This window comes from Patagioenas fasciata, chromosome 4 (assembly GCF_037038585.1).
Source record: "Patagioenas fasciata isolate bPatFas1 chromosome 4, bPatFas1.hap1, whole genome shotgun sequence".
Lineage (NCBI taxonomy): Eukaryota > Metazoa > Chordata > Aves > Columbiformes > Columbidae > Patagioenas > Patagioenas fasciata.
Window position 1 is genome coordinate 30,709,482 of NC_092523.1, and position 24,093 is coordinate 30,733,574.

The following is a 24,093-nucleotide window of genomic DNA, read 5'->3' on the forward strand; positions in this document are numbered from 1 at the left end:
CTGTCCTTCTATCAGTATATTTTCTAATAGTCATGAAACTCTTTTGCTTCTTATAAAAAGATTATAGAAGAATTGTCATGTCCAATGAATCCACTTAGTGAAAAAGAATAGGATTCTTCTGTGTGGATAGTGAGGGTACAGCAGTAAGTGATAAATGGGCACTGTTCCAGAATTGTCTTTTTTTCTTCCTGTAACCTCCTCACCAATACACCCAGATTTTGTGCTGTTATTATCTCTACATACAACTGGCTGTATCCTCTCCCAGGTGAGCTGGTCCATTTCACATTAGATACAACCCAGCTGAAATTTCTCCATCACTTTTCTGACACTCAGTGAAACCAAGTAAATGTGAAAAGCTCCAACAACTGCCAAGACATCTCTCTTTCAACATCTGGCAGAAGTAATCAGAACAGTCCTGAAAGATCATATGCCCCAATCTGAACTAATCTACTCCTATTTTATTCCACAGGAAACCTTTAAGTAAAAAGCATAATTAAATGGTTATTTATTAACAGATTTCACTGATAGTTCAAAATTTCTGGCTACCAAAGGTCAGTCAATAGGTTTAAGCTTGCAAAAATCACTGGGACACAGCCAAACTCTTTTAATAATGTCTTTCTTTTAGTTTATGTACATTATTTCAACTGAGATATTCCTTTTAAGAGTTACATATTTAATATGATTCCATCCATTCAAAAAATATTCATCATAATAAAATATTCATTTTTCCTGCATGCTATACCCTCAAGATTTAATAAAGTATTAGAATTCAAGGAACTCCCAAGCCTTAACACCAGCTCTGCCTTTGATCGAGAATAAATAAGAAGACTTGTCTGCTTTGATTTATTAATTCTTGCACTGATATTATCATCAGTAACTCTTCTCTCAGTCTACTAATTTCAGTTAGATTCTCTAAAAAAACAACTCAAAAAGGTAGGGTGTTTTCTGGACATTATGTGATAAATATTATATATTGTTTTTAACAAAAACCTTCTACAATGAATAATTCTGGAAATTCTTATTCTGTCTTTTAAAACACAAAACGCAGATGGAGATTGTTTCTACAGGACAAATTTAACTAGAATAAATGAATGTTTATCTTATTTCCCTACAGATCATGTGAAATGGTATAATCACAAAGCAACTGTTCGACATGCTGCCAAAAATGATCGAAACTACTGCTACCTAATACATATACATACTAGATGGGGGTGCTCAGACAAAGGTAGATTTTATGCTTTGGTCATGCTAAAGAAGACAAATCTCACTATTTGTCATGGAGTAATCAGAACCACTCAGGCACAGAATGACCAAGAGTGTAATCAAATAGATGCCATAGATTTCTCTTGACACGGAGCCTCCTTATGCATTACTGGGTTAAGCCACAGTCCACATTTGCTGTGCCTGCTGACATTGTGGCCTGGGTGCAAATCCCAGTAGGTGTTAAATAAGAGAGAGAATCCAAATCAGACAGAGGCCCAAATCCAAAATACCCACTGTAATCTATACTTACTATTGCACAATCCTTTGCACAACAGAGTTTTTTTTCCCTATCTGTATAGAATTACCTTTCAAATGGAATCCAACCACTGTATACCACTGAATCAAATGTATAGGATTCACAATAAACAAAAAAAGAGTCTTAAAATAAACTGTAGACTAACATTTCCTTTGCGTTTTTGATTTTAAAAATATTCACCTCAAACTGCCTTGGGATGACTAGGAGAGAGAAACGATTTCTAGCTGCTGAATTTCTCTTTTGTCTTGAAGGATCTGGGGTAATAGCAGGGGTAAAACCTTGTCTATTTTCAGCTCCCTCAACACTTGGTGTTTAATAATCCCACAAGCCATGTTTGGTGAAAATGTGTTCTAAGAGGGAACAAATCAGCTATTTCTGTTTCAGTCTACTTGTACACTTTCTGCTCCCCCTGTACGGACAAACCTTACCTTCTAGCTCACAACTCTGTCCTTATCGAAGACTGAAGCTAATACTAATGTTAATGGTGGGGATATTATTTGCTTTACTACAGGGTTTTAATATCAGGGGACTACAGAAGGGAAACAAAGAGTTCCCTGATACTACAGGCACTAATTCAGAGAAGCAAAAGAAAGCTAATCATGTCAGACACACAAAAAAATCCCTCTTATACAAGACATAGCCTCTCTCTATTTCAAACACATACAAAGAGTATTCTAGTGCTTATACAGAGTAATAGTTGTTGTTTCCTCATTCATCACTTATTCAGACTGACTTTGATTATGTTTATATTACATTCCTTGTCTAGATCACCGGTGGTGTATAGTTTTGTTTTCAAAGAAGTTTTATGTTGAAGTGGAATAGGACACTGACTTGTAAAATGCTGGGAAATGCACATCAGGAGGATGCTTTCACAGAGAGCTGAACAGCTGGCCAACAGGATGAACACGTTACCACAAGACCATTGGGAACTAATGACAGAACTAGAAAGAACAAGGGGAAAGATACTCTTCACTAGTTTTACATTTGATCTGATATATTTCAGACAGCTGAAACAAAAACTATAAAAATCTCAAGAGACTGCTTCATTTGTTTAGGGGCTAAATTTTAACCTCAAATCAGAAACCCACATTCTTCTACCATGGAATATTTATCAAATTCACCTAAAAGGAAACTGTAATGTACTGATCCCTTTTATAAATCTGTCTTCAGAAAACTTGTTGATAATGTTGTCCAGTTATAACAGTTATGTATCTTGCAGCGTGCTTGGTTGGGGTAGAGGGCAGTCAAATGTCTTCACATTACAAGTGTGGAAGTGTACAATACTATGACTACATCTGATACCTAGTTTTTCAATTCATACCTCTTGCACTATGCAGATATGAATCTGTTACCCTCTGACATCCTTTTTTCCTTCCTTACATCTGAAAATTTTTTCCTGGCTATTTGCACTGCATTAGCATCTATCAAATCAGCCATGCAGCTGTCAAATCAGGCAATCCACACTGAATCTCGCTATCTCACATCTTTCACCATGTCACTTATCATGCTTTATATTACATCAATCAGCAAACTCACTTCAAAAGCATGGTCCTGGCCCAAGCTAAAACACTAGAGCACATACATGCCTTAACCCACTAGCACAAACCTAACTAAAAACAATGGGAAAAACTTCTGCTTCTTTGGGACCTGCAACTCACATTTTAGAGTATTTGTTGTTGAATAACACATGTAGTTGCATGTTGAGAACATAAACTCTAATTTCCTCATTTTAGCAATGAGAAAGAATATAGAATGGCTTAAAAATCACACCTGCTCAGTTTCACAGCCACATGATTTTTCTCAAATATAAAATAGCTTACCTTACCATGTGCAGTCAAATAGAAAAGTTGTACAAAAGTCCAAAAATAGACAGAATGCAATGTAAAAGACATATCAGAATTGCCAGATTAAAGGGTTCAGTAATACCTGTAGTTAAAATAATATCACATCTCATGCAGTTTTACTAGTTCAAAGACTCAGAATTATGAAAACAAAAGCATCTGTGATAGGCCTATATAGGACAAGCCCCTTCAACAAAAAATAATGAACACCGAGGCAGGTAAAAATAGCTAAGGCAGAAAAAAATGCAGATATAATAAGAATGGCGGTGGGGTGGGGGATTATTATTAGTTTTTTATTCTTTAAGGAAATCAGACTGTAGGATTTCAAATATGAAGCTTTCGACACCTGCCTTTTACACCAAACTTGTCACTCACACAAGTATTATTTTGGTAGTTGGGATCAAAAGACATCTAAGCAGCAAATAAGAATCAGCCCCCATGGTTCTTGAGGATTCTCCATGCGCATAAAAGGACAAGTAGAATGTACCCACAGAACACATGAAAGAAAAAAAACCCCAACAACCAGCAACTGTAGACAAAAGTTAAGTTGATGTACCCTGACATCTCGTCCTGAAATCCTTTCTCTTTTCTCTTTCCCAGGAATTGTTTGTGTTGGTTTCTGACCTGTGTATTCACACCAGTACTGAGGAGTGACATGCAGAGTTATGGACAGGTTGCTTCAAATGTTAAAGCACCAGTTACTTCAAGATTCAGCAGTTACTTCCAATATTCAGCTTTTTTGAAACAAAACAAAAACTTTTTTTCTCCCCTTGTAGTTGCAGTACATCTGTACTGAACCAAAAATAAATTCATTTTTCAGGTGACTATTTTTTGATCAGAAGTCAGTACTGTAACAGTAATTAAAACAACTATAACATTAATTAAAACAAGCACATATTTTAAGTCCCTGGGTCTGTAAACACCTCATTTTCCCCCCCCAGGTGACACACTTTAGCAACAGCAAGGTGACATCATTAGAGGTCATAACTAGAACTTCAGCATTGGACAGATGGGCTATAATTGAACTACCCCCCTTTGGAGAACACAAAAAATTTCATAAGTTTTCACAACAGCACTCTCTTAAAGCAGAGGTCGGTGGAAAGCATAGGAACGGAAAATCTGTTTCTATTTCAGTTGTGTATCTGGTAAGATGGAAAATTTTTCAAGTCTACACAGATGGTAAATAAATTTCTGCTACATGAGGCAGTTCCTGGAATAAAGAAATTTTCTCAAATAACAAGTGCCAATTTTTTTTTTTTTCAGAAAGACTTATTTTTAACTTTCCCAGGGACTTGTTGAGAGAACTGGAGAAGTGTCCTTTCACCTTCAGAATCCTGGTCTAACTCCAGAAATTGCCTCTAATGTCGTTCTCAGCATAGACAAGTTTTCTTTACACTTTAAAAGACATTTCAAAGCAAAGATCAAAGCTCCACAATTATATTTTACTGCTGGTAAACACTCCCTCTGAACATAGTGGCTAGAAAATAAGACATTTCTATTTAAACCCTCAGACAACCATCAATGACTAACAGTGCTGACATTTAAACTGTCATTATTATGCTTCATGAGGCAATGCTGTTGACACTAGAGAGCTTGTCCTGCATGAGTTGTGTGCAATGGAGAGGACTGAGAGAGAAGCCCAGAATCAGGGACCAAGTCACTGCAGACCACACTTGCTAAGGAAGCCGTGAAAAAGACACAGAACAGCTATTTTTTTGTCAGATAGTTTCATAAATGAATTTGAGTGGAGATTTTATGCAACTGTAGAAATGAGTGCTGGGCAAGGGGACTAGGAACTATCATCACCATGACAAAAACAGTTCTTGAGGGTGTTTGGGACAGCTCTCCCCCTCACACCAAAGTGGAATAAGACTCGTGGAAGCTGTTCACTCTTTTCTGCAACAACTACGTATTCCCTTTTCAACCTGTGATTGCACGGCTCTGCTTGGCTGCTGCCTGGACCCTGAAATCAAACCCTGTGAAATGATGATGCTTGCAAGGAATAAAACACACAATATTCTCATGTCACTGAATGATCTTTCCCTTATACATGCATAAGCTCCAAAAGACTAAACAGTTTAATAAAACCACACTACACCTAGTATATGAAACAAGAAAAAAAAAATCAAAGCATTTCCAAAGATGCAGGAGTGAGGGCAAAGAATTAGTGATTTTAACATGCTGATTAGAAGAGTATGGGTAGGATGAAGCAGGATTTTCTTGTGTAACAGAGAGCATGGATGACCTAGAAAAAAAAATCAATTGACATTCTAATCTGAGGCTTTTGTACTGTTTCCAAGAGGGGAAAACTCAGGAAGATACGTATTTCTTCTGAATCTGATGAAAGCTGATTTCTTCGCAGTCATAACTATTCATAGGCTTCAGTCTGCAAAAACACGATCAATTGATTTAAGACATATATTGCAAAAGAACCTACAGTAAGAGTTACAATATGACTGAACTAAAAGCTTCATAAATTGTTTGTGAAATGTGCTAAATTAGAAGTCCTGCAGAATATATACCCACAAGAATATTAACCAAGGTACAGATAGGGAGAAATTTATCCTTAAATTATCTTTGACTCTCACTAGCAATACTGAGGAAGGCTTGGAAACAGACAAACTGATCAACCGGGAGACATTTTCATGAGCTGAGAAAGCTTTGTGCAATTGAGAATTGAATGATCATTTCATGGAAAATAAATGAACTTCCACATACTTATTTTCTAATCTTATCTCACTTACAAAACATCCTCAATATCCCTGTCTTTTTTTTGTCCTATTTCTTCTCATATTCACTCTCTGGCTATTTCACTTCCTATAAGTGTAAAGCCTAGACAAGATAATGCTCATCTACCACATCATTTTATCATCTTTCAAGCAGTAAAGAATATCTGTAAACAGGTGAGTTTACTGTGCTGGAATAATTTCAACAGATGTAGTGAGGTGTGATATACACATACAGTCACTACTAAATTTGTGTGAGACAAATACAGCTTGGCATTTATGAGAAGAAAAGTGTAGTGTTTCAGAAAATCTGGAGGTAGGAAAGTAGAAGTTTAGTTTACATTCCCAAATTTTTGCTTTTTTCATTTTCAGTGTACTAAAGATGTCAGCTTTTAAAATATTTTGAAGCTAACGTTACATGCAGCACAAGCCACGAGCTTTAGCACTGCTGATTTTTTTTCATGTATTTTATGCCTTCATATCAAACAGCCATGAATCACATACCGGTGATTATTAGTGCATGCAAACTGTCTTCTTTAAAAAGGTTGAGGATACCACCCAAAAGATTAAAATATGTAGTACAAGAACAGAATCAGCTCCTTAAAGAATTTTTTTAGATCAATGTATTAGATGATACATTTTACACTAAAGCACAGCTATCCAAATGAAGAAGACACTCAGGGTACTGAAATAGAAACCTTTGTTTAATTGAACCTGCTGTGTGCAAAAATATTTGGGAAGAGGGCATCTTACAGGAAGAGATAAATAAACTTCCATTTAACATAAATATTTTACATATTGCATTTGTTATTCTAGCTTTTATGTAAGGTGAGACTCCAAAAACAATGTGAAACTTGAGATATGAAAGTTATTGCTCTAATATGGCACATTATTGAAGGACACCCTCATGTTACAGTGAGCCAATTTTTCCTTAACGCAGCGTGCATAAGCCAAGTTCCTTGTGTTCCATTGTTGTAAAAGCATTAGACACCAGCTGTCACAGAGTTATGAAGGAGAGCAAGGATCTGGTTTACGTTTGCGATACAGTCACCCCAGCACACACAGACACGCATGTGTGTATATATATATATACATATATATATATATATATATATACTGTAAAGAAGCTGTATTACTGCCTGCATTTTTTTCATAGGAGGAAGAATATCCCTCTAAATTTGAATTCATAACCATTTTAGGCCATATCCTCTGGAGCCTGGAATAGTTTTTGGCAGCAGAAACAGTATTGTTTCATTTTGTAAAGCAATATTCAATACATCCTATCTGTAGCATAGACCCCCTTGTCTCCACAAACCTTTTACATTGCCATTTAGAGAAAGTAGTAGAAGGACACAAGCATGAGCAACACAGTTTTAGGTACCTTTACATCATACGTATTACCGTGGCAAAAAGCAAGAAAACAAACAAACCGACCCACAAACAAAAAACACCAAAAAAAAAACAATGATGGAAAATGCTTTGCAGATGGCTCCTACCGGGCTGCAGTTCAGCCTGCAGGTTGTTCTGTTTGCTTGCTTGCTTTTAACTACTGCATGGGGACTGCTCAGATACCTGTGGACTTCCCCAACATCCTGCTATTATGCTAGAGCCAAACAGTTCACAACAGGAGTGGCAAACTCCTTGCTGTAAAGTCTCAGCCTCCAGAGCTGGCCAAGGTGGCTTGTTCTTCTGTGCCTTCTCCTCAGACACAGCACCGCTAACAGAAAAGTTCTTGCTTTCAGCACAAGTCATGTCTACAGTAGAGGGTTGTGCTGAAAAAGCTGCTCTGCCATAGCTATGGCTCTTTCAAAGGCTCTTTAATATAGGCAGGAATGTTTTAATACCGACTTCCCAGGTTACTGCTGTATTTAGTGTTTTTTGATGGAGGCTGTGTCTCTGTGTACCTCTCAGATCTCTCTGTTTTCACTTGATTCCTAATTCAAGGTGAACATTATGCTCATGAAAGTACCAGATGAACAGTTCTAAGCAGCAAAATCCTTTTTAAAAATTTTTCTTTAACCAATGGAACAGTGTGTTGTGGATAGTGATGTCATGTAATCCAGAAGGTTTTGCTGAAGTGTTTTAATTCTGTTTCCCATTTGCTAAACTGCTAAATTGGTTTTGTGCCTACTATGCCCATTCATTCCCTCAAAAATGTGGTATTAATTACACATCTAGTGTCATTTTAGGAAGTGGTCATCTGTCCATTAAATAAGACCTACAACAGAGAATTTATAGACTAAAACCAGCAAATAATCAGCCCTTACAAATCAGAACTTTTAAAAGATTAATTTTTAAAACAAACATTTAAAAAGTTTTCTTCCAGACAAGTATTGCAAACCTGCACAAAATTAGAAATTTCTGAGTATAAACTACACGAAACTAAAGCTCTTTACGCTGGTTCCTGGAAGCGTGTAATATCGCTTTGGTGAAGCGATAGTGCGTGACTATGAACCATGTATAAATACAAATACTTTCATGACCATTTTAGGTAGCTGAACTCCAACTATTGCACTTGATGTGCAACAGTCTCTTGGTTTGCAGTCTAGACAACGCTGGCAGCCTTTAAAATTTATTGCTGAACACTGTCACAAATATGTGTCAAAGTAAAATTTGCATAAAGGTTATACTGTAATGGCCTGGCAATCATCCCATCCTGTTCTGAGCTTGTTTTAAATACTTTTCAGATTGTTTGAAATACATCATACTTCAGTCCAAACACAAAGGAAGTCTGTGGGAAAGCATTCTTTAGCTTCCCAGATGGAGAAAATATTTATGATACATATTTTTGTAAGAGCAACAGAGAAAATTCATGGTCATGCAACCACAATAATAAGAGTGCTTTATGACCATGACTTTCTACTAATTACCATAGATAATATGCATAATTTTAAAAACTTAGATCTGTTTTAGTCCATTTGTGTTTTTGAACCACGTCCTCATTATGAAATACTAAATTTAGGAAGCAAGTTTTCAATGCAGAAAAGAGAAACAAATATTCATGACAGCCAAGAAGGTTTCAATATTTTTTTAAAGAAATCATACTATTTGTTTTGTTTTACTTGCAGCTCTTGCCAGATTCTTCCCAATGCCTACAAAATCATGACCATGTAATAGCAATGTGCAAATGCAGCAAATTCTTTGTGGTGAAGCAACCGTGGAGCTCAGTAATAGTTGCCCACGGTACTAATACTACAGACTGTAGCTCTGAGATATGAGTAGCAATTAACCTTTCAAAAAGCTGTTGTGGATTAGAATCTCTCATGAATTTTTGATGGTGTTCATATTCACATTATGAGTTTGGAAAAACAGATCCATGCTATTTTCTAAAACCTTTTGAAAGTTTGCAAAACTTTGAAAAACCTCTAGTAAGCCTGAAAATTACAGGAGATGCAGAAATGGAACAGAAGCAAATCCAAATTCCATGCATGATAAAATAGATTTCCACTGTTTGAATGATCATCTTTAAAAATAGATTATCTGATTTCCAACATCTGCATTTGCCATTTTCCTTCACAAAATGAAGAAAAAATATTCCCTAGATGCCAAGATTATGTTATTCATGTCTGTTTATGAAAACAAAACTGTTCTAGCACAAGTGCAGGTCAGAATTTTAAAGGAAATATAGTAAGAGAACAATACAATTTGAAAGTAATTTTGACATGGCAGCGCTTCTATAGTAACTAGCTTCTGTAGTCTCTAAGGTTACAAATTATTATAACACCCAAGTTCAGTGAGGTACTTAAACATACTCTAAGAACACAGTAATTTCACTGACATCCATGAATGCTTTTTTAGTGTCTGGATTTTAGCAGTGAAGCCTCGGTCTCCCATGATGACAGTGAAGCAGTGAAGCCTTGGTCTTCTGCAACGTTCCAAACAATATTCATTGCTGTCCACATTTTCAGGATTTCTAACAATCATTATAATCTGAGAATGTAGATTTTTTTTTTTTTTGTGGTTGTTGGATTTTCTACTAGAATATTGGCAAGATGATTACCTTTAAATAGTACTTAATGAGAAAACATGAACTGTGCAAAATGAGTGCATTTATGCATCATATTTTGCAAAGGTGCAATTAAAGATAATTGATTTAGAAAACCACCAACTTTTAGAAGTGTCATCTACCTCTGAGTGACACACATTTGCAGACTGCATCTCAGAAAAAAAAAGTAAATTCAATTCCCTATAAGGAAATCACGATATAGCAAAGCGCACATTTCCATTTTTAAGTTTTCTTGTATATTCCTTTTGGTTTTATTTGTACTTTTCTATGCCTGTCTTTTCAATGCTGACTTGTCTGAGTTATTGTTACAATGCAACACTAAGAAGCACACATCACTGACAAGCCCCCATGTACCTACATGTTACTACCTATGTAGTAGTTTACAGTGGATCCCTACTAAAGCAGTTTCTATTTTAAAAAAATACAGTTTAAAAGTTTTAAAAGCAAAATTAAAATTGGTATGAAAAAAGAATTAATAATTAAATTATCCCCATTCAATGAAGACAGAATTGAGGTAAAGGGGGATAAAGACTTCAGAAAGACATACTTGTGACAGGTCTGGAAACTCAATCTCTGGTATTTTAACAGCAATTTAAAAAACATCTAAAATATTGGATACTATTGTTCACAATAAAAATTACATTTTAAATAAGAATCTAATGCTAATAAGTGATGGCTCAGTTGAAAAGGATTATGCAGTCTGAATAGTAGAGATGGCAGGGAAAAAGTGGTAAGAAAACCATTTCAATATAATAGGTAGCTCTCATGACTTTTTTTGGAAGCTTTCCTACTATCTCTTCCAGGTACCTTACTGGGAGGACTAAGCCAACAGAAAAGGCTCCATTGGCTTCCTCTGGAGTAAGTTTACAGGATGATAGAAGCAGACACTCTTGGAAGAAACTAACTTCCTAACTCAACATAAATAGCATAGTCTTAGCCTTATAAACATAATTTATTATAGATTGTAACAGAAGAGACTCAGCCTTCACATCTCATGGCCAACCATAATACTCAAAAAGCAAATAGGGATGGAAAGGCTCAAATTCAACTATGCACTTCGTTCACTTTCTCATATTAGTATAATTATAATCGATAAAATAATGAAACAAACGTTATTGCAACAGTACAGAAAATGCAAAATGCAAACCCACACTTTAAAATCTCACAGCTTTTATGTGGAGAAATCCACTGCAATAAAGACCTATATCACCCCAGCTAACCTTCTACCTGGATTTCTTTCTATATTTACTGTCATCCTCCTGATAATCTTTTTCTTAAATTAATTTGCATCTCATTGACACTGGCTGCTACTGTCATGTTGCTTAAGAATCATTTGCAAACCACAAAGTATTTAATCTAGAAATATGGATTAAAATAGTGACAATAATAGTGAGCATTAGGAAATAGCCCTGACTACTATACTCTTTGGTCTTGTAGGAATGACTTTAACTGGAAAGCTTCTAAGAAGGCCACCATGAAGAATAACAAGTAGTAAATATTTAAAGCAAAAATATCATAAAATAGATGAGGAATTTGCACACCAATATGTTTGTATACTTCATTCTTTTTTCAGTGAGACATAAGCAAAATGTTTTAACAAGACTGAAATGTAGTCTGGGATTACCCATGAAGAGAAACTGATACAAATTCATCACATACAATCCAATTAGTTTGGTACCCAAATTAGCCCTTCTGGAAGCAGTATTCTAGGGTATACCTTTTCTTGGAAGGAATGCAGCTGATGTAACAAACTTGAAATCACTAGGCAAAATACATCAATTATATTTCCTGAGATCAATAATTATGTATCAATTTCTTATTTCATTGTAATTTGCGCAGTAAATTTACCAGTACTTTATGGTCTCTAATATTGTAGAATTTATTAGCAATTTTGATCAAAAATCTCTGTAACAAACCAGAAATTTTACTTTGGAAGAGAACTCCAAAAGTTTTAGAATTAATATTCAACTTAGATAAGCAACCAGAACTTCAAATGCTGATCCAAAGTTTGTCTGAATGATTTTGAACTTGATTTCTAAATCCAAGAGAGTTTATTTTTGGAATACTTACTCCAAAGCACTTTCTATGGACTTCTCAAAAAATTACTGTCACAACAGCCTCTCTCCAGTGACTGAGGAGTTCTAGAACCTGTTTCTTACACAAGTTAATGAAAATAACAACAATATTAGGCATTGCACAGGAAAATTGCTTTGAGATGCCTGAGAAATCAGTGTATCATAATTAAATATTCTCCTTTGTTGGTATTCTCATAACAATCAATACTCTTCTGGTTTTGTATTATATTGTCCTCCAAAAGCTCTATTGCATTACACATGTGAACTTAGACATGATTTGGGATGCCCCAAGCATTACAGATTGGTCATCAGTTCTAAAGATTATTCCACTCTTTGAAATTCAGAATGTACACTTCTTAAGTGAAGTGACTATTTAAAAACCTAAAATTTATTTAACTCAGGAAAGCATACAGGAGGGTCTGGTTGGTGTAACGACATATAGTTAATCACTTATGGTTCTGCTACTCTAAACCATTAATAACCATCAGCTTCATGTTGTGGATAAACTGAACTGATTGTCAGTCAACACAAACAGGAAAGCTTGATTACTATGGAATCTTTCAATTAGACTTAATATCATTAACTTCTCACAATTAAATCCAGGCGTTTCTTATTTCCAAGACTTAGGAAGTCTTTCTGGGAAGGCAAAGGAAAAGAGGATGCTGTGCATCAACCAACTGAACCCTGGTGACTTTGAGGGAGCAAAGAATGCTGTAACAGCTGGACCTGTTTGCAAAAAATACCTTCAGTGTCAGTACATCCATCATGTCTAAAGCAATTTAGTGAAATGGAGCTAGTGCTGGTCAAAGATGGCTAAACTTTAAGCCCTTAAGCCCTCAAACCTGCATTCATCTGTAAAACAAGCACAACAGATCCACACTGTCTCACCTTAGCTTCAGTCTGAATACAGCAGATCTAAAGATAAGAGGGGAGGTCATATTCTGCTGCCACAATTAAAAGTAGTTTAAAATATGTTAACGAGGAACAGGTTTTCAGAAGAATTTAGCGCCAGCATGAGCAGAATGACGTCTCCTCAGAGGTCCCAAGATCTTAACTGTCATGGAAGTATCTGAAGTTCAGCACCTTTCTGTGATCCCCTGAGGTGCCATGTTAAGGTTTGAGTGCCCAGGCACCTTTAGCAATTCATCTCCATGTGCCTTTCCCCATATTCTGACCTCTGTGAGCACATATTTATGTGTAACTGTAATTGACACTAAGCATTAATCAGACAGTGGTGTGTTTTAGGGCTTAACTGCACTGTTTGAACTGCTGACCTTGAGAGAAAAGGTTCTATATACCATTTCCAATCCCTTAAGTCTTCCTGTCACTGCAAAGCAAATACTTTTATGGATGGATTCAGTTTCAAGTCTGTTGTTTTTCTAATGTTTGGTTAAAATTACAGAAGTGGCTTTCAGGGAAAGTTTGTAAACATAGGCACATTTTTCATTAGAGATTATTACCAACACAGAGAGGCTTTTGTAAAATAGCATACAATTAGAGATAAGTGATAAAATCCTGGACACAGGAACGCTGTCTTTAGAAGTGTCCTGAGAACTTAGAGATAAATAATACCAGAAGCAACAGCAGATCATATCTTTTTCCCTTTTGCCAAACATTTTACAGTTGTTGGTAAAGACTTCTTTAACCAAAGTGGTACAAGGTCACTCCTTCAGATCTACAGATTCCATCCCCTTTTGCAGTGCACACAGCTTAGCCCTGGCTGCAGCTGCATAACTCTCAACCTTCTTGAAGCTGCTCCTTATTTTGCTCCTTTCTATGCTCATGTCCTTAGTTTTTCTCACCATTAGTCTCGCTGGAATTTTTATATTCTGTCTTTTAAAATATTTAATGGCACAAACACAAATCACAAAAATATTCTCAAATATAATTCTCTCAGGTGTACTTTTAAAGGATGAGTACATGACCTCAAAACAAGACACAAGGAGATACACGGAAACTACCCTGTTTCCCTGAAAATAAGACAGGGGCTTATATTAATATTTTGCTCCAAAACTTATTACTTTTTTACATGGATAGCTGTCTGAATACTATTTAAAGTGACTTTTAAAATGAACTATAACTAGGACTTATTTTTGGAGTAGGGCTTATATTTCAAGCATCCTCAAAAATCCTGAAAAATCATGCAAGGTCTTATTTTTGGGGTAGGTCTTATTTTCAGGGAAACAGGGTAGCAACATCAAAGCTATTAAAAAAATATGGCATGATACACTGAAAGGTAACGTGGACAGAGTCACAGTACAGTGACTGTATCTGTACATAATAAAAACAAGTTTTATCTGAATTTTCAGATAGTCATAGGACTTTGAAATTTTATTATAACAATGAATCTTTGCTAACCATATGAAAAGTGTGCATCACTTAACTACTATGCTTACCAAAAAAAAAGAAATAAAAAAGAGATGCTAAAGTAGGGCAGCTGATCATACAGTTATAATAATTAGTTCTCAAATATGATGTTAATCTGGTTATTATTTTAGTTTTACAGTTGAATGCTCTTCTACAGATGGGCAAGTTTAGCATTTCTGTACTGCTAGTCAGGTTTCCATTTCTTAATTGCAACTCAGATTTGAACAGTTATCACATTAACTGTCATTACATGAATTACCAAAGGAAGACCAGCTCTGAGGGCTTCTGAAACCTTTTGTAAAGGTTACATACAGCTTTCAAGCGTATCAGTTGAATGTTAATATTAAGAAAAGTTTTACACAAGAAAGCAATGGCCAGCAGCTCAGGATGCTGTGTTGGCATTTAGTACCTTAGATGTGTGAATTTGTGCTTTAGCAAAACAGCTACTGAGGCTCTACAGCTGATGAAGGGAAAAAAAAAAAAAAAAAGAAAAGAGAGACACGCCACCAAAAAAAAACCACCCCAAACCCATAAACCAAACCAAACAAATAACATAAAAACACACAACTAATAGAAACCAGATTTAAAAAAAACAGACAGAAAAAGCTGAATGTTCTCAAATGAAAAAAGACAGAGAGAGGAGTAAACAATTACAAATTGGTTATTAGCAAGTATAAGCAGCATAGCTTGGAAATCCAGACTTTAAGATGAATTCTATAGCACCATAGCCAGCACATCTCCTCCCACGAAAGCCAATTGGAATTTTATTACCAGAGAATCTGTCCACTGAAGTTTTGTAATGATACTCTTTCTTACTCTGTGTAGGCAGTGAAAGTCTCTGGTTGCTTTAAAATTACAGAACATTGTTTCAAACTCAGTAATATTTCTTTTTTTTTTTTTTTTTTGCAAGAATATATGCTTGTGGGACTGAGCTGGAAACCGAAGAACTTCTAAAAAATGGTTCCACTCCTTTTTTCCCTTTGAAAGTTTTGTTGCACCTTTTCCCTGTTCTCTTTTTTCAATACGGCTTCCAAACCTCTAGACACAATCTGTTTCCTAGGAGGGCTGACGATACATACTAGCAGAAAGCCAAAAATAAAACCATAGCCACAGAAGATACTTATTCATTTAGCCTTGAACAGCATATATAGCATGTATATAAAATATATCTATTTAAAATAAAGTGATCATAAAGCACCTCCCAAATACACAGCTCTACCATTTCAGACCTTAAAAAGAGCTCATGAAACTTAGTTGTTGTATAGACACATTATTCTGAAAACTGTTTGAAGAAAAATCTGACAAGTTATTGAAACAAGGCTGAAAAATACATTTTGTCTCCGATCAGTTAGTCATAGAATCATCTTCATAAATTGGGGGAAAACATTAGAAAAATATCTCTGCAGTTTATGAGCATCCTACCTTTCTTTTGCGCAGTTTCACTTGACTGTCTGAATATTCTTGTGTGGTCAAATGATCCCTTACATGTAAACACTGAATGTCTTCTACTGAACTGACATTTGAAAGGCATTTGTTTTCAGGGGCCACTTGAGGTTCTGTGAAACCACGTTCAACCAGACCATTTTCCACTGCCAGGATGAGAGAGCAAGGAGAAGATTGCATAAGGCAGTCGCTGGATTCTGCTGCTGAACATAGTTGTCTGTCACTGCTGCTGCATGATTCAGAAGAAATCCCACTCTCTACCACATTACACTCAGACTTTCCAAGCCCGTCTTTAAAAGCATCAGATTTCCGGCGCTGTTGTGCAATTACAGCAGTATGAAGCAGCTGCTTCCCGGGCATAATAATTTCTTTCACATTTAGAGAATTAGAAAGATTTTCTTTCTCTGCATATACTACTTCATTTAAGCCTTCACAATCACAAAGCTCCAGGCTTTGGCCAATACCACAAACATTTTCTTCTTCCATCTCCTCCTTAGGAACTGTGTCACAGACAGGTTCCTTACTTGTATCTCCAGTTATTACACATGCTTCAGTTGCCTTGTTACCCTCTGTTATTGGTACTATGTGTGTTAAGGAGCCTGCTCCATTTAAATTCTCCTCTTCATCTTCTGGTTCCCTTTCCACAGCAATGATATGGTAATTAACACTATCCAGGCTGAGTGCTGAACAATCATCATTGTCATCAGACACATGGACTAGAGTTTCTGTGCTGGCCTCCAGAAAATGTTCATCATCCTCGTGGTTATCATTTTCATCCACCTCTTTTGAAACATTTCCCAGCTGCTTTGCAGGGAATCCAATCGGCTCTCCACTATAACAGCACTCTGGAAATGAAGCGCATTTTTCTTTCCGGTCCACACTCAAAACCTCATCTTTTTCCATACTTGTCTGCAAGTTATCAGCTACAAGTCCATGACGACATGCTGTATTATACTCCACAGACTCCAAAGCCAATCCCATCCACTGCGTCACATGCTCTTCCCAGCTTTTCTTTCTGATTGCTAGAGACATGTCATAACAATTCAGCAGCAGGCTGTAGCATACCTTCCACGGAGGACCAAAGGAGATGTCATGGCTGTTGCTCACTCCTCCAGCAGGAAACAGGTTTTCATCATTTTAACATCTACAGAAAATAATTTAAAAAAAAAGAGTGGGTTATTGAATCATATCCAAAAAACAAAAACAAACAAAGAAATGACAAACCAACCAAAACAAACAAACAAAAAAACCCCACAAAAACTAAGAAGGAAGGAACAGTTTAAACAACAGTGTAAAAGCAAGATAAGACTGTGGGACCAGAAGGACAGGAATGTGGAAGACAGTTTTGTTTAAAGTTTTAATACTTTTCATACAAAACTTGACAGGACTCATAATTCAATATAACTTTTTTTCTGATTACTCTCCAATATCAAGTAAACAAAAATGATATAAACAGGCGCATGGAAAGGCAAGTAGCTCCAGAGCCAAAATTTGACAGTAAGTCTCTCTTCACCATGTCTGTCATAAGATAATAATTTCCATGGGTATAAATGGCATTCTGTCTTATGGTTGTTTTGCATACCGTTATTTTGTATTTCTTCATCATGCAGAGATGCTCATGGAGTGCAGAATTCTGGCTGTTTCCCAGAGAGTTAGAGTAGAATTTGAGGGTTATGCTAAATTTACCAAAGTTTTAAACCACTTGTCTAATGAGTAGCTTTGGCCTATTCAGTGGCTCTCATTTTTATTGTTATTGTTTCATGCTTTTTAGGACAAGTTGTAATTACAAGTGTGACGTGAAACTCCAGGGAAATCAGCTGTTGTGTAGTAATTAAAAATACAACCCTACGAAGACTAGTTTAAGCTTTTGACGTATCCCTTATATCAAATACATTCTAAAACCCCAAAAAACAAATGAACTTGGTGAATATATTTGGGATCTACTAATGTAAGGAAAGGAAGAAACCCTTCTTTAGGATGGATCTCTCCAGAATGGGAGCTTGTGAACCATTGTGGTCAGCCATAACTGTGCCACTCACCTGGACTCTCAGACTCGGCCAAAGCCCACCCTCCCCATGCAATTATCCTGGAGGGTGTTTCTCACTGACTGATGTATCAGGCCTTCTGGGTGATGGCATCTGAGATCCATTAATCTTGTGACATTACATGTGCAAATTAACACAAAGGAAATATCTAATATTAATTTATGCATTATAAAAGAAAATTAACATGTTATTTGTCAAATAACAAAATAAAACTTCTGGCCCATAAAATATTAGAGGTTCAAGGAGCAGACGCTTCTACTTTTCACTCCCTACATAAGAACTGTCAGCACTTAGCATGGATCTGCTTATTGATTTCAGCAATAAAGAAGATTAAGTACCAAGTTTGTTCTGGGTCATTTCAGTCTGCTAAGGCAAATTCTGATTGTCCACCAGGTCAAAAAGCTGCCTTGACAAGTCACATGCCTGAAGGTATAAAAGTATTCATCTTGAAAGAAATGCAGAATTATGCCTGTGCAACTGAACCTCTGTAAATTATGTCTCAACAAGCTGGCTTTCAGGATAGAGTTGTACACGCTCCTAGATCTTTAACCTTCTTTGAAGATGGCAAGCTTAATTTCACATTCACATTTTCCACCTCTGTGGAGACTGTGCTTAAAAAGAAAATATATTCGTAAGGTACGAGAATGCCATGCACAAGTCACTAGCTTGTGGGAGGCTGAGGAAAATGGAAAATAACATGCAGAGCCAGGCCAAAAAAAATTATCTGCTTTCAGAGGCAAAATTTAATAGTAAGAAGTTAATACATCTTTAAGATTATTTTTTTCTTTCCTGGTCGAATATAAGAGCAAGCCTAAATATTAAAATGTAAAGTCAAATTATTGTATACCTTTGCAGTACATTTACATTCTTATTCTACCTTCATCTCATATTTATATTTGCCTACTATTTCTAAGTGTGCATGGTACAAAGTTACCAGAGTGCAAATCAATAATGATAATACTTTTAACTTCTGATGTACCTTTTCCTGATGGACTCTAAAGTTCTTCAGAAGCAATTAAATTAGTTTTACCACATTATTGTGTTTTTTTAGGACTTCTGAAAAGGGGCAGGTTTATTAAAAGGGTCTCAATGATCTCTACTGCCCTCCATTAGCACCCACTAGAGTTACACCTGGGTGCAACTCATTTGCAGATTCTCTCTCTTCTGCTACTAGAATAGTAGCTCCTTCTACTTTACAGAAAATTAAATGCAGTTGCTACAACCATATAGGGAAATTTCTGATGAAAACCAAGAAAAGATACCAGTAATATTAAGTGTAAAAAACTAAATAGTGCAACTTCCTAATAACATACATGCATCAGTTTACCCAATATTCAGGCTGCTCTTAATGTACAGAAGGCAAGCATTCAAAGAGTTAATGGGTGTGTGTTAATCTTGCTGCTGCTAAATAGAGTTACATGTGTGCAGAAAGAGGAGAACAGATCCCTTACTGTTTTTCATTTTTTGGATGTGGAGAGTTATATTTCATGGGGGATGAAAAACAAATAAATTTTACTTTAGGAACCCTTCTGTTTTACTTGCACTATCACTAGTTTTGGCTGCCTCATAGACTGCAGAAAAAATGATTAAACAGGAGAATATCAAATACTTTGCTTAAATGCAAGTCAAATAAATATAGGACAGGGGCACTTTCATTGTTCTTTAAAATATGAGTTTATGTTAGCACTGCATATGAAAGATTTATGTTACACACGCCCCATTCTCCAGGAAGCTTTAGCTACTGGTCTCTGAAACCCCCTCATTCCCATGGCAGATGGAGCAGCCCACAGTTTGGTGGAAGCTTACTTTTCTTCCACTCCCTCTCCACTCCCCAAAGTCAGCATTATCTGCCACAATTCAGCTTAGAAAGTCTTCTGTTGTAATTGGTTGAGTTATGGGCCAAACAGGAAAGTTTTCTCTTTCTACCTCTATATTCAGGATCACCTATTTCCTATGCACCCACACGCAGGCACATATACTGCGCTTTGGAGGATTCACTACTCCAGACCTCTGAATGAGACTCATAACTGTGCCCCTTTCTCTGTCAGACACCAAAGAGCACTGTCACTTTGCAGAAGAAAGTCTTCCTGCCTTGATCACTGCTTTTCTTCTATTGCTGCTCACTTTTTTCTTGACATGCAGCATCTTTTGTCCTCTGACAAATGACTCTCTCAAGTCCATGCAGTCTCCTTCCTTCCTTCCTTCCTTCCTTCCTTCCTTCCTTCCTTCCTTCCTTCCTTCCTTCCTTCCTTCCTTCCTTCCTTCCTTCCTTCCTTCCTTCCTTCCTTCCTTCCTTCCTTCCTTCCTTCCTTCCTTCCTTCCTTCCTTCCTTCCTTCCTTCCCATCCCACAACTAGAAACCTTTATTTTTCCAGATTTTTAAGACTGCCAGAAGAACTCTTAGCAGTCTGTTGAAATGTTTTGTAGAGTGAAAAGGTCTTCAGTTCAAAGCATCTGTCAGTATTGTACGGTCCACTCAGCCGCTCCCATAATTCAGATTATTTGGCTTTTACTTTTCCATAGTAGTAAGTTTAGTGCTACTTAGTACTATTAGCTTTCTGAAGAATCAAGGTTTGAAACAAAATACGAGCGGTAAAGACTTCTTGATCAAAATTTCTTGACCCTGAGTGTGAGTTAAGGAATATTGGCAATATTGACTCAGTAGGCAGTTAATGACCAAAAGAAATGGAGGTGAGCAGTGGCAAATCACACTGCAGCAGAATCCCCTTCAAGCACCCTCTGTGATGCTTCACAGTGTTTTCAAAACAAGATGTCATTTTACATGGATTTTGTAATAATTTACTGCCACTGTACAATATAATGGAACTGAAAAATAAGGCAAGCTCTTATCCTTGTTTATATTTTGAAATTTTCTATCAAGTGTCACAGAACTGATAGTTACTTTGCAAATCATAAAGCACAGAATGAAGTGATGTCTAAGATGAACTGGTAGGCTCTCCTGTAATTACATTGTCTAACATTTTCCTTCGAGGAGAACTCTTGTGATTTTTTTCTTTTTTTTTTTTCTCTTCTCTTTTCTCTCTTTTTCTCTTTTTTTCTCTTCCTTTCTCTTTTTCTCTCTTTTTGAGAAGCTCGAATCAAAGTGTTTCCACCAGTCTTTTGAAATTCAGGCAGAGAAGCAACTTTATCTCCTGGAATTCCATTCAGGTTTGGCTGTACCATGCACTTTTTGAGATGCATTTTATCTTCTCTCACTTCTCTCCTCAAGGAAATGTGATGGCCTGCAAGAAGTATCTTCGAACAAAACAGCCCAAGTAACTATGAGTGATGCCCCACAAAAGCTGTGCAACCTGCAACAGGACCTGAGAGTTGGAGTCAGAATGGAAAGGGGAAGACTTGAGACTTACTCAAATGTCTATATCTGTGACTACCCAGACCTGTCAGAGACACAGGTCCTCTTCTGTGGCACAGACAGGACATAAAAAACTCCCAGTTAGAAAACTGGAGAGGCAGAGGCACACAAACAGGGCTCTGTGGTCGTCCATCTCCTCCTTCAGCCTTCCAGGACACAGAAGCAGGCCTCACTTTGTTTTTTCTGGACTGGAAGAAAGGGTTAGGAGAGAAACCCAGAGCCAATCAACAGCAGCCATCAAACAAGACACTGCAGTGAAGCCCACACCATTATGATAGAAGAGCCATGGCAAAAACAGACATAAATAAGACACCATGCAGGAAGACACCTTGGTGGCATCCCCAGCTGGCCAAGGTGAGGACAGCCACTGACCCAGGTATGACAACCCGGCTACCCCCACTAAATCCACCCTACTGAAAATCCATAGCACCACACAGGATCTCCACATTGCAATAAATAGCAAAAGTTTGGAAGGGAGAAAGTTGCAAAGAACACAGGAGAATTTACTAAGTACAAGAGGCAGAAGAGTTTCAGAGAGAGCAGCCTAGGCAGTACAGCATCGACTGTCCTGCCAGTGGAATTCAGTTTTTGCTAAGATTTTATATGGGATACAACCCTTTTCTGTGAAAAAATAAGGCAAAACGTTAGTTTACGAACTTGCACAAAGATGAAAGACTGTTTCATTACATTTTTTACAGAGCAGGAATATGTAAGCAATGGAGATCAAGCAGAAATATTTATTTTGTTATCATTATTTTATCTTCCGTGGTCTGTGACCCTAGGCAGCAAACTTTGTTTAAGGAAGTCTGAGTGAACAGGGTCTGTTTCCTATAAACTCATCTCACATCTTCCTGGTCTGGCTTACATTCAGCTCTTTCACTAATTCCTACCAAGCTCTGAGACGGAATGTTGTTTACAAATAATTTGAGATAAAACATAAGCCTCTAGGTCTTCACTCAACTAGTTATTTAAAAATATATCCTGTTTTAGAATTTACAATCCTTCCTTCTCTTGTTTCCTGGACATATACCACCCTTTGGATTTTACTGAAGTGGAGGTTCACCTTGTCTGCAGTTTCTATATAAACAGCCTTTATAGTGCATAGGTGTAGACCATGCTAAATCCTGATGTCCTAGAATAGAAAGGTAACGTTATGTGTTGTAGGGTATTAATCTAGGGAATACCCTACAACATTTTACCTGACTTCTTTTATATATAAAAGATAGTAAAGTAGGATCAAATATTTAAAACTGTTTTAACTAATAACTATTTTGAAAATACTTATAACTTTATCCTAAAAATCAGAAAAGTCATAGTACTTTTAAGGCAAGTATGTCTTCATATTGAAATCATAAAACAGTTGAAATATGTAATATAGATTTTAGTGATAATGTTTGCATGTGTATGCATGTGATGCACTTATACATTATAAATATGAACACAGGCCAGTAATATAGCCGATGCTGATTTTTATACAGATAAACATAGCTCAATCATCTCTTTTCTCACAGTAGTTGTACTTTTCTTTGAGGAGATCTCTTATTGTTCATTTTCAGCCATGAATTAGTGGACAGAAATAGAAGTACAGTCTTTGTGTAGCAGTGAAAGCTGGTAAGTAATTAATAATTTACTGGAATCCATAGCGCGAGTCCTGCTGTCTCAACGGAGGAGTTGGGCCTTCTGTGAAAGTATGCGATGCATACTTGATAATATGAGTTTTCAAGAAAAGCTAAGAAAGTCCAGCCTAGACTAAGACGAACAAGTATATTAAAACTGACTGACTCAGGTAGACTGTATATATGGCTCTGCTTTAAAAATAACTTTTAAAAGAGTCAAATCAATGCAACCCATATAAGTATAGAGACAATACAGTTTACTAGACACTGCTTACCTAAAATTTTTATCTTCTGCTTCATTCTGCAGACTTTTCAAGACAAAAAGTATTAAAAGTGAAACAAATGACAAAAATTAAAAATCCTAACCCGTCTCTTTTGTTACAATTTGCTGATGGATTTTTATTCTGAGAAAGTAATACTAGTAACATTGTTGGATACATAACATTTAGGATGATAACTTGTCTCTTACTAGAAGTTGCTGTCACCTGTGAGATAATGAATACAAATTTTGGTAACAGTTTGACTCAGCTATAACTATCCAAATGAAATTTTTTCAGAAACTTAATACTCTAGGTCATACAAAGCCAGCCAGACCGGGAGAGTTTCTGAATGTATTCATAATGCAGTTCTAGGTGGATAAGAACTGAATGATACATTACATTATTTAGGATTACTAAAAGCCACAGGCTAAGTATTTGGTGATACTCTAATATAACAAGTGCCGATCCCAAAAGTTATCTAAATGAAGGAGAATAAATTACAGCTATGTACAAAATATAGCCATTTTGTTTTACAGAAAATTATGTTTTGTTTTGTTTTCATTGAAATATTTCTATGCAACATGAGAGTGTGACATTCTACCATATGAACCATAATAAAGAGTGCTTCCTGGAATTATTCTTGGTCCTCATTTTCTGGTAAAAATGCTTAAAAATAATAGCAAATAGTAAAAAACCCCAACTACTTACAAAACACTCTCAAACACTAGCATTGGAATGATATTGCATTGTTCCTTCAATACACAACAGAAAGATGCACTACATTAGACAGTGTGACTTTGGTATCAGTATTTATTACGCAGGT

At 36.4% G+C, this 24,093-nt stretch overlaps 1 protein-coding gene across 1 annotated transcript in view; it reads right to left on the reverse strand.

Moving 5' to 3' along the window:
• The window catches only part of DLC1 (DLC1 Rho GTPase activating protein), a 232,547-nt gene that overhangs the window by 199,174 nt on the left and 9,280 nt on the right, over nucleotides 1-24,093 (reverse strand). Inside the window, exon 2 of the mRNA XM_065836115.2 lies at nucleotides 15,957-17,121. Coding sequence (XP_065692187.2) covers nucleotides 15,957-17,009 — 1,053 coding nt within the window. The 5' untranslated portion in view covers nucleotides 17,010-17,121. The remainder of the gene's footprint in view (nucleotides 1-15,956; nucleotides 17,122-24,093) is intronic.